The sequence below is a fragment of the Mus pahari genome, chromosome 2, assembly GCF_900095145.1.
Source record: "Mus pahari chromosome 2, PAHARI_EIJ_v1.1, whole genome shotgun sequence".
Taxonomy (NCBI): Eukaryota; Metazoa; Chordata; class Mammalia; order Rodentia; family Muridae; genus Mus; species Mus pahari.
In genome coordinates, this window is record NC_034591.1 from 151,891,132 (window position 1) to 151,903,338 (window position 12,207).

Consider the following 12,207-nt stretch of genomic DNA (forward strand, 5'->3'; position numbering starts at 1 on the left):
GTGTGTGTGTGTGTGTGTGTGTGTGAGAGAGAGAGAGAGAGAGAGAGAGAGACAGACAGACAGACAGACAGACAGACAGACAGACAGAGACAGAGGAATAGTTAAGAAACGTCCAAGAAAGAGAGAGAGAAAAAAGTAGGGACTAGTGGAGACCGGAATAGAGTGCAGTTGTGGTCTGAAATTCTATGTGCTCCATGTGGGTAATTTATGTCTGCCTCACCTCTGACTCTCACACAGTCTCCAAAGAAAACATAATTATACAATCCATGACTGGAGGCAGCATGTACAGATGGTGCCTCACCCACCTAACCAGGAAGCCCTTTGCTCCTGACTGTGGGTGACAGCAATGCATGTCTCCATGGAGGCCTTGCCCTGACCCCTCCCCACGCGCACACACCTGCTACCACGGGGACATCTCCCAGCAGTGTTTTCTTGTACTTGGTTAGACTCTCGTCATCCTTGTCCATCTCCTGCAGCTCCTTCAGGGACTTCTGAGGGGGTGGCTTGTAATTGAGCTTGCTGTCCAGATCATCGTCCGCATCTTCCAGCTGTGGCTGTGCATCCTTCTCTGTCATCTTGATTGTTCTCTATTTCAGAGAGAGAATGGTGGTCCATTAGGTACTGGGGTTGCTATTGGTACCACCTTAGTGGAGACCTGTATTCATCGGTGATTTTCAAATTGTTCCTCAACACATATATTCCATGAAATATATAGTATTTCCAGTCATTTCTCTGACTTGTCTTAATTTTTGCTTATAGAATAAAACTATAAGAATAAACAACTTTTCTGTTTCTCACTACAGTGAAGAAACATAGCAGCGATCGGCCATTCTAGCTTAGCTTCGGTGCTATTCCCAGTATGCGCAATCTGAGTTTCGCTGACTTATGGACACAGGTCAATTATCTGTGGTCAAATGGCTGGTTTCTTCTTATTAACGTATTCTTTCCTTGAATACTTATCAGACCTTAAAGGGGAACCCTGGGGAAAGCAGACCTCTAATGCCTGGCTGGCGGGTATGAACGGCTCCACTCCATGCTGTTAATCATAGCTTGAGAGCAGATACTGGGTGGGTTCTGGGTTCTTCTTGAGTGCCAACCCCACCAGCAACGCCTGCACAGCTCTGCATTTTATGATTATCATTGGTGATTGCTTCCTTCCCCCTCTGTATCTTGCGTTCTTTTGTCATGCCACAAAATAGCAAAAGACTCAAATTCCTCTAGGCAAGTTGATAAGTACACATTTATTATTGGGGGCCTTCAGCCAGCTTCACATTTTCTTTTGTATTTCCCTGTATTTCTAGTGATTTCATGCTCTCTCTACACACTGCAGATTAATTATGAGTGTGGCCTAATACAAAATCATCAACTTAAAGCTTTATGAGATTTTTTCTTTAATTTTTGTTTAACTTGATGGCATGACATTTATACGTGACAACATTGTGGAACCTTGTCAAAAGGTTGGGCACACCCACCAAATCTCATATAGGCAGATCATGATACACTCCTTCTCTAATCAGTGTCTGCATTTACTTGACTTGTGTAAACAAAACGGAGAAGGAAATGGAGTAATATTATCTTTTGTGTGTGTGAGTGTTGATGAGCACCTACTTTTTAGAGTTCAAACAAGGTTAAGAGGTAAAATAGTCCACCTTCTCACTGAGTCACTGGGAAAATTGAGACCCAAGGATTAAGAAACTGGTTCCTCATAAAACAGCTGTGAATATCATAGCATGTGTCTGAAGGCAATGGGAGATGCTGCCTGGGTGAAGCCCAGGCAAGAATGTCAAAGCCTCCATTTCTCATAAGTCACACACCTAAGACATTCTCCATCTCATCATCTCATCCAGAGGCACTGGGAATGTCTGTGAATTCTCTGGGGATGAAGAAATTGATGGACCAATTTGACTGCAGTTCTGAGTCTTAATGTTACTAAGGCAACAAGAAAGAAAATAATTTAGAAATGAACACTAACAAAAGCAAACTTATGGAACAAAAGAAAGAGAAATGGTGAAGTGTGGAGATGGGATGAAGGAAAGGCTGAGATGGAGGAAGGGAGGGAGAGAAACAAGGGTCCTCTTCATTTGTCTTCCAGCAAAACATCAGGCCAAACACCAAAGCCCTTAGTAGCTCTGAAAACTACATTGCAATACCCAGGCCCACTTCCTACACAGAAAGGAAGCAGATAAGCCAGTTGCTATGGTAACCCTTGTCTCACTGAAACCACTGGCATCGCTCAAAGAGGAGACTCCAGAGATCAACAGCCATGACTCTGGAGATCATCAGGGAAAACATAATGACTAAGTCAGCTCATATTCCAAACAGCGCACAGAGAAAGAATAGAATGAACTGGAGGTAAAAATAAAGAAGGATGCAGTTGGTGGATGTTGCAATTTGAAGACAACCTTTAAAGGACTGATGCAGAGCAAGTTAGATAAGACGAATCAGATGAGGCATATTCTCATCTGGTGGCCATGACAGCCTAACAGATAGCCAAAGTGGAGAATCCATAACCAACCCGACATAGCATGAGGCTATTCGCATGGACAAGAGCAGCTCAGTTCATAGGACAGAACCTTCTGGAACACAATTCTAACAGTTCACCATTGAACACTTGACTGTTGGGTGGTGTCACTATACCCAGTCATTAGTTCACGATCTCATTGCCCTGCAAAAGCTATGGATTCTAATTCTTGAAAAGAGCAGGAGAAAGAGGGAGGGAAAGAAGAAGGGGAGAGAGAGAGAGAAAGAGGGAGGAGAGGCTGACATAGGACTTGCAAACTTGTAACTGTGTGGATGTTGCCAAATCAATTCTTCCATCTGGGTTTTAATCTTATTATTAAATCAGAGTATTTATGATTAAAATTTATATTATTTAAATTTTCATAATTAATTGCAAACTTATAAATATTTCATAAAACTGAGACAATTTTTTTAAAGACATTGAAGAGTAGAAGACAATGTATGGTGTCTGGAACTGGGGCAGGAAAAGCAGGAATTTCTGAGCCACATTGCAATAATTTGACAAGAATTGTATGTAGCATAAGAAGAAGATAGGAGACCAAATGATCCGAAGTCACTCACTGCGGAAAGGTGGCTATTACGGTAATAAACACAAATTAACTGAACAGGTGATTCGCCATTAAAGCCGCACTGAGGTCGCAGCTTGTTGGTGAGCTCCTACAGAAAGTCTTCCCATCAGGGCACACTGACATTTAAGTGGCTGGTCAGAGCCAGGGAAGAAATAGAAGTTGGTAGTTTCTACAAGGTCCAGCTGGTCTGATTGTTGATTCTTCACGTTTTGGAGATGACAGGACTCTTTAAAAGATCTGCTAAGCAAAGGCTGGAGAGATGTTTCGGTGGCCTGGAGCACCAGCTGCTCTCCCAGGGGACTCAGTGTTGATTCCCAGCACCCATGCGGAAGCTCACAACCATCTGTAACTCTAGTTTAGGAGATCCATCCCTCTCTCTCTCTCTCTCTCTCTCTCTCTCTCTCTCTCTCTCTCTCTCTCTCTGACCCATCCCTCCCTTCTTGCTTCTATGGTACACACAAAAGCGTGCATGCAAAGCAGCTATACACATAAAAGTATAAACAAAAGAACTCTTTAAAAATATAACAACCACCCTAGTCTATAGTCCTGAGAGGAGAAGAATAAGGTTGTGATTCTTTATTCCTTTAGTCCACAGATTCACAGGCCCTGAAGTCCTTCATAATCTTATCATGGTCTAAGACAATGTGGAAGGTTAAACATGACCTTGAACCTGTAACTCTCTGGTGAATGCAGTCCAATTAATGGCTGTAGTGAAAGCTCCTTTCTTCCTGAGGTATGGCTGGATCGTTGAGATTGAACCCAACAATCAAGACCATAATTGTCCACCTCAAATGTTGGATACATAGGGCCAGAGGAGATCACGTGATATCTGTGTCTTATGAATGTAGCCACGTGGCTAGTGGTTAGATCTACTCCATTTGGGGGTGATCATTTCCTTACTGAACAGCCCCCCTCACATATGGAGGTTGGTTCTGGCTCTCTGGCAGTGAACTTTTGGACACATATTTCAGCAATGAGGACCCTCCTTTCTCTACCTTGAGAGATGGTCTTTAGATGAGTCACTGTCCCCAGCCTCTCCCTGTATCTCACTGCCTGAAGTGGAGTGACTGCTGAGTCACTCACTGTTCAGTTACTTTGCCTCATTAGTGTATTTGAGAGAAGAGTACAAGTGTTTATTTAAATTTCACATTATTTTCTCAAAGGTGCTACATTTTACATTATTGACAATTCTGCTAGGCTCCGCCCAACAGCTACCTAGCAACAGCCTGTGGTTTCCACTTGCCAAGTGCCAGCCAGGAGTCAGGTGTATAAGAATGCTGCTCTTACATTCTCTCTCTCTCTCTCTCTCTCTCTCTCTCTCTCTCTCTCTCTCTCTCTCTCTCTCTTCTCCTATTCTCTCTCTTCTCCACTTGTTCCCAGCTGGTGTCTTCCTCTCTTCCCCTCTCTCTTCTCTCTCATTTGGTCATTCTCTGCCCGCTCTCTGTCTCTACCCCTGTTCTAGGTCCCCTTCCCTTCCCCCAGTAAACTTCCTTTGGTACCAGGCCTGTCTTTTGATGGTGATTCCTCAGGGGAGCACTACGGCAGGGCCCGTGGAAGTGCTCCCTCCCACCTTATTATACCACTGTTTTATAAAACACAACATAACCTACTTTTACCCCCCTAAGATGTAAATCACCTTTCTTTTACCTAAGCCTTTTGTATCACAAGACTATCTTAAAACAGTTACTGAACTGTTCTGAGTCAAAACTTAGCAAATCACACACTCGGTGCATCCCATGAGTTATTGCAAGGAATCCCCAGACACTGTGCAGGAGACAATGTGAGCTGTAGCTTACAGGGACAGGAAAAGATAGGAGAAAATAGTAAATACGACTTAACCTTGAGTCAGTGCACACATGTCTGGCTGGTAATAGAGCTTCTTATGAGTTGATGGCCGTAAAAAAAAAATATATGAGATCCTACGTTTCTAGGGAATAAATCCCACCCCAGGTGAATTTACCCAAGTGACCTTCGTGTTTGATAAAGCATGAACTTTGAGGAAGGTGGACCAGGGGTCTTAAAGCCTGGCTCCCAAACCAACTTCTTATAGGACCTAAGCAAGCCATTAACATCCACCAGAGATGTAGGAAAAATGAGCCTTCCTCAAGGTACCAAAAGGCTGGATTGGAAGCTGTATTGGCCAGTGGATGTTTAATAAATATCAATTCCTTTCCTTGTCTTCCTTCCTGGCCCTGCCACTATGTGTTCTGTGGGACCTAACGTCCAGAGGAGGGAGTGCTTCCCCTGGGTATGACTGATCGTGTGCAGCCCTTCCTCCTCAGCATGCGGTCTGTTTCTCCTCTTCGGAGGAACGGAAGGACGGGACCTGAAGGTTAGGAACTTGTGAGGATTATTTATAAATGAAATCCAACATAAAAGTGGGACAGTGACTACTGCGTTTCTTCTGAAATACCTCACACTAACAATTCTATTTTCGATCTTATTTCTTGACCCTTCCCTGACAGAAGGTTCGCTCTGAATGAGATGAGTCAGTGGGCTCACAGAGCAGTTAGTGGACAAACTGCCTCTGGCTAGGGGAAAATGCAGGAAGATCTTGCTACACTGAAAGGCTGGGTCGGCCAGGGTCTTACCCTGCACCTCTGAGTCACTAAGGGAAAGACATGGAGAGGTGTGTGCGTGTGGTGGGGGTGGGAAGAACAGGAGGGGATTTCCCCACAGGAGGGTCAAGAGCCCAGAGCTTGGTTCTTGCTGAGAACTGCACATGTCACAGCCTGCCCTGCCCCCTTTGCGGCTGCCTGGTGTCAGGAGACCCCAGATTATCTGCCAGGACACCCACAAGACCTCTTCTGCTGCTTCTGGAGAAATCCCTTCAGTATCTCTAGTCACATGAAAGATCTGCCCCTTTCTGGGGCATAACAAGGGCATTTTCTACCAAGGCAGCCTCATGGGCATCCAAAACTGAACGAGAAGATCCAAGCTAGTGATTGAGAGGAACCCATCTTATATGACGCAACGAAGGGGGCATGGTTCTAGAAAGATCTCTCTCTCTCTCTCTCTCTCTCTCTCTCTCTCTCTCTCTCTCTCTCTCTCTCATTATATCATTATAAAAATACCCCACCACTACCACCACCTTTTTAACAGACGGGGTCTCACTCTGTATCCCTCACTGACTTGGAACTCACAGAGATACCCTGCCTCTCAAATGCTGGGATTAAAGTCGGGCCCCACCCCTCCCACTGAGGACCAGAGGTCCACCTTTCCCTCCCTGAGAGAAACAGACTGTTCTTTCCTGCCTGTGCATTCCAAATGCGCTCTTCCAGCTCTGTTTTTCAGTGCAGAAAGAGATAAGAGTACGAATCACTATGCTCCCCTCCCCCCACCGCCCCTGCGTGACACTCTTCTTTCACAAATACCACTTTAAGTAATCTTCAAAGACAGCTGCACTCTGGAAGCCATGACTAGGCAATAATAATAATAATAAATAAATAAATAAATAAATAAATAAATAAATAAATAAAACAAAACTAGACACAGCCACCAAGGTTCTAAGTTAATGTGAGATGTCAAAGACAATTTCATGGACACCTGAACTTAGATTATCAGATCCCCGAGGAAGCTCCTGTGGAGTTTTAGCCAGCTTGGGTTGAGGAAACCAGAGTATTATCAATAAAGGGCAACCTGGTAAGGTCTTATTGTGTGGATGAAAGTACCAGAGATCTTTCAGGAGCAAGCAAGACCTGGGGCCTGCAAGAATCTACCTGGGACTCAAGCCAGCATCCACCAATGTCATCTCCATGTCATAGCAGCGAGGCTGCTGCACAAACAAAGGCACTCCATATGTGGGATTAGAGAAACCTTCTTCCACAGACAATGTCTAAGGCTATCAACTCTTTTACTGTACTACTGTATGAACTGCTGCACACTTCCTTTATATTCTTCCCCATTCTCTCAGTATGAAAAACGTGAGTTTCTCAATACCAGGCTTGGCACACCAGAGGGCTCTGAGCCAACGCTGACTGTCTTTTCTCTCTGCTTAATTTTCACCCCACAGGGCTTCTTCTCCCTTCCCATTAGCTCAAGTTTGTCATGGATCGTATTCCCGTAAATCCCCCTCAGAGTAACTCTGCTGTTCTGGGCTTCCAGTGGAAACCAAACTGTGCAGCTGCGCAAAGCCTGTCTCCCTGGGACAGACCCGCACTCTCCAAAATGGTGAAGGACCAAATTCGGAGGGCAGGAAGATGCCCATGAGGTTTAGGCCGGCTAGTCATGGTTGTTCCTCACTGGCAGAGTGTGGGCCATGCGGAAGGAGAGTCAATCATGTTCTATCTGAAACCTGAAGGACTCACAAAAGAGTAAGCTCATTTTGTCAGTAAACTTGGCGCTGTGTTTGAAATGGGCAGGGATATACTCTTAGAAATGCCACAGAGAGAAATGGCACCTGCTGGTGACAAGTTCCCAGCCAGCAGCTCACCGCTGATCTCTTCTTGAGTTCTCATTTGGGGAATCCAGTGTGCTAAGCCTGATTTCAGAAGGCTCTTAGTGTCTTTGAGAAGGGGTGGTTTGGGGGCCTTCCTGTAAGGGTCGTCTGACTCCCTCCCCCATGCTTCCCCCCCTCCAGTGAAAAACTGCTCAGGGCTTCTCAGACCCATGCTACAAGTCCCCCAAGATGGGACATTTAGCACTTGCTGACTGGAAAACCTGAGAAAGAGAGAAGAGCATCCCAAGCCACGCCCAGAGCCCTTCTAAAGAGGCCAAAGTTCAACCCACGGCAGCTGGAAGGCCCACCGACCACGTTTATAGTTGGGTCCACGCAGACTTTCCTAGTGCCTCTCCCACAGTTTTCTCCACATCTTCCGGGTCTGCACCAGCTCCCCTTGATGTGGAGGGCTGCTTTGTTTTTTTGGCAGTCCCAGTGAATATCTTCCTGCCCAGCCCACTGCAGGAATTTAATTCCCCCTGCTTTTTGCTTAATGGCTTAACATTTAACAGCTCTGAACCATATTTTCTCTCTTTTCAAACAGTCTCTTTAAAGTGTGCTTAAAAACAGGAAACCACACATCTCCACCCCTGCACAAGCCGCCCTCCACAGCACAGTCAGTATCAGAGGTAGAGTTATCCTTCTCCTGAGCATAGCCAAATTCCAGCTCCTGCCTGGTGAGGAAACCGCCCAGTGCTGCCCCCCCCACCCCGCCCCCATTCCAGGTATCCCCAGGGCCCTTCTCTAGAACATTCTGGCAGCAGGGTACTCTCTCCTACCTCCTCCAGCCTGTCTCCCCTTCTCAGGGCTGACTTCCCCTTTTTCAGCTCCAGCAATCTCTTTAGCACTTACTTATCATGAAGTTTAAAGAACCGCCCTTCCTAAGAAGAGCAGCGGCTCCCCTGGCATGGGCAGTAGGGTGGTTCTGAGATTTCCTGCAGGACTCTGCGCCCACCTGCAGCCACCCCACCTCAGGCATTCGACTTACATTCCAGGCTCCTGTCGGCCCTGTGTCTCTGGAGTTACCTCTGCCTCTCAACTCTGACTGAGGACTGGCAGTTAGAACAGGAAGGAAGTTAGAGAGAGAGAGAGAGAGAGAGAGAGAGAGAGAGAGAGAGAGAGAGAGAGAGAGAGAGAGAGAGAGAGAGAGAGAGGAAAAAATGTTTTAAACCTACTTGACGAGGAAACCCTGGGCTGTCTTGCTATCCTGCTCTGCCTATCTTCCGATCAGCCGTCTGAGCAGCATTCTTGACAATTAATGACACATGTGGAGCAAACCAGCCCATGTGACATAGATGCATGAGTGTGCATGCTGGGGGAGGGTCCCTGTAGCCGTGTGTGCTTTGAATGATTGTGTGTGTGTGTGTGTGTGTGTAAAAGCCATACTCTCGGGGAGAGACACAGGGCCCCTAAACAGAAGTAATAGGCTTTATTGTGTACAACAAACTTCTGCTCCTCTAAGGCCCCTGTCAGCTTTCTTTTATTTATAATTTATTTATTTATGGTATGACAATTTGCTGGCAGGAAGTGAGGAGTAGGAATTATGAATGTTAAATGTATATACTTGGTGCTCAATTGAAATAATTTGTCTTCAGACAGGGTTGGTTTTTTTTTTTTTTTTTTGAGCTTTATTTATTAGTCCTAATTTGAAGATGTCGCTGTGTATTGCACCACAAGCCGTCAAAGGAAATAAACAAAAGTAAAAAACAAAAGCAAGAACAAACGCTGTTGGTTATATCTAGGAATGCAGATTGTAAAAGAAAATTCAGCTTCATTAATTCCTCATCTAACGCAGAAATCTGTGACAATCACATGGATGCTAAAATTGACTCTGCGGCTATTTGAGGAGTGGCTTGTGAATAAATTTAAATGAGAACAAGCTGCCAACCCCGTGTGTGTGCAATCCCGCTGGAGACAGGGCCACTGTGTTTCACTTACTCTAACTCGATCCTATGCTGCGGTCAGCAAGGCATGCCCATTTATAGTAACATTTCAATAATCAGTATTTATATCAATATGCTTGGTGACTGCCACCTCAACCAAGGCACTGGGGAAAATGGCATTTCTCTCTTCATCCAAATAGGCTGCATGTTCTTCAGTTATTTTGAACGTAGGCGCTGTCGGTGACTACTGTTGGGTCTGGTGTTGCGATGTATTCAAATGCTAAGCACTGGCCACCAAGATCTGGTTGTCTCCCAACATCCTCAGTAGACCAAGTGATGCTATGTAAATCTCATTTCCCAATTGAAAACTATTGGTTAGATAAAAGTGGTTATAGCCAATTCCCAGGGAAAATAGAGGCAAGTGGTTTTCAGTCACCAGGATGAGGGTCGCAGGTAGGGACCATGGGAAAAGAGAGAGAAGGAGCAGGAGAGAGGACGAGGGAGGAGAAAGGAAAGAAAGAAAACAGGAGGTCTCCATTAAACACGATGGACCAGGAGCATGTGGCTGTGAAATGCCCCGCCCACCAGGATAGACTGATGGAGCAGAAATAACCTGGGGTGTGTGTGTAGGGGGTTTTGAGAGGGGGAGACTCAAACATCAACTAGTTGGGGAATCACAGTTGGGAAAGTAGATAGTTCAGTGTATAGAAAAATAGATTAGGAGTGACCCTCCCCCAATAATTGTGCTAAGCTGATTAAATAAATCCATAGGACTTTGCCTTGATTTTTGGGGGCTGTCTGAGTCATATTAATAGACAATAAAATTTAATAAAATCAATTGACAGACTACATTATGTCCTTGGAGTAAGCAGAGATGGAGTGATCCAGAGACTGAGGTCATATGGTCAGACACAGGCTCCTGGCCTAGGGAACGTATCAGAAGGAAATGGGGGAGCATTGTGAGCTGTGTGCTGGATGATTTTATGTCACCTTAACACAAGCTATAGTCAGTCGAGAGGAAGGAGCCTCACTTGAGAAAAATACCTCTACTTGATAAGAAGGGCCCAGCCCCTTGTGGGTGGGGCCACCCCTGGGTAGGTGGTTCTGGGTTCTATATGAAAGCAGGCTGAGCAAGCCAGGAGAATCCAGACAGTAAGCCACACCCTCCACGGCCTCTGTACCTCTTTCTGACCTGGATCTTGACATGGAACCCTTGAGCCATAGAGGCCATGAAAGGGCCAGGCACGGTAGTACATGTCTTTAATCCCAGGAGAGTGGGGCAAGCAGATCTCTGAGTTCAAGACCAGCCTGGGACAAAGCAAGTTTCAGATCCAGGCGTGGTGGTACACACCTTTAATCTGGGCCACACCTTCTGCTGGAGGCCTACTACGTAAGGACAGTGGAAGAAGGAAGACTCACTCTTCTGCTTGCCAGCACATCTGCTGGAGCCTACTTCTTGAGGATTCCAGCTTATACAGAGGACCGTCGGAAACAACTAGCCTTGTGGGACTGAGCAACCACTAGATTCTTGGACTTCCCACTCATAGCTGTCCATTGTTGGGTTAGTTGGACTACAGACTGTAAGTCATTCCAATAAATCCACTTAATATATAGAAACATTTCATATGTTCTGTTACTCTAGAGATCCCTGACTAGTATACTTCCCAAGTTATTTTGGTCATGATGTTTCATCACAGCAATAGCAACCCTAACTAAGACAGGGCACCAGTCTGAAAACCAGCACACAGGAGGCTGAGGCAGGAGGATCTCAGATCCAAGGTCAGCCAGGGCTACATCATCGCTATATAGTAAAGCCCTCTCATTAGTGACAAACAAACAAACAAACAAGCAAACAAACAAACAGAACACAGTGCATAATTACATTTAACAAAGTTAATAAAACCACAAAACAGAGCTATTATATAAATTGCAAGGTAATATGTAGGTAGTTTAAATACAGTGGACAGTTGTGCTATAAATAAAAAGACCCTCTAATTGGAGTTAAGATCTGCTCAACAAGAGGAGTCTATGCTGCTACAGGAACCCTCGCTAATGACCCAGTGCTAAGAAGTCGTGGTTACTGGTGGAGAGTCTACAAACACCGCTTTACTAAAAGAGCATAATTCCTGACAGCCGTCTGTAAACATTTGCATGTTGTACACCCACAGATAAACGTAGTCCTCACCCCTCATCGAGAAGTTTCTCCTTGCAACAGACAGAGGTCACTACAGAAAACCACAACCCATCAAAATGCAGAGCTGTGGAGCTCAGGCCCGATGAACACATCTCCAAAACACTCCCACATCTAAGGCTCAGAGAACATTGCAGAAGAGGGTGTGGAATGATTATAAAAGCCAGGAGGCCGGGGAGTTTGATGTGAGATTGTGTTTCCTGGTAACCTCAGAACCGGCACCCATAAAGCCTCACCGACATGACTGCCTGAACGGGAGCCTAAGGAGAACACCATCAGTGGACGTGCCGAAGTGGACTGGGAAAAGCCCACAAGGCCTCACTCAACCCCACACAAAGAACTACAGGCAACCAAGGAGAGCTAGGAGTGGGAGAGTGCTCTTCCCCAGAGAAGAGCACTCTGACTGTCCAGTGTCAAAACGGTTCTGAAAACACAATGCAGGTAACATAAGGACCGAGCTGTCCATATGTAGGAATATATGTGTGTGTAACTCCAGCTTTCTGCCCAGATCACGTGAGGGAGCCATTCTGGAAGTGAATCTCCTGAACTGATGAATATAGTCCAGGCTGACACCTTGTTAAAATCTAAGACACAGAACAGAAGCCA

At 45.5% G+C, this 12,207-nt stretch overlaps 1 protein-coding gene across 2 annotated transcripts in view; it reads right to left on the minus strand.

Moving 5' to 3' along the window:
• Positions 1 to 8,789, minus strand: part of Arhgdib (Rho GDP dissociation inhibitor beta) — an 18,662-nt gene extending 9,873 nt beyond the window's left edge. Inside the window, exons 1-2 of one of the 2 annotated variants that reach the window (XM_021190881.1) lie at positions 8,703 to 8,789; positions 398 to 587 (exon numbers count right to left, since the gene is read on the minus strand). In XM_021190881.1, coding sequence (XP_021046540.1) covers positions 398 to 575 — 178 coding nt within the window. In that variant the 5' untranslated portion in view covers positions 576 to 587; positions 8,703 to 8,789. Of the gene's footprint in view, positions 1 to 397; positions 588 to 8,515; positions 8,620 to 8,702 lie in introns of those variants that run through there. The other variant, XM_021190878.1, reaches the window with a different exon arrangement.
• Positions 8,790 to 12,207: the final 3,418 nt, after the last annotated feature.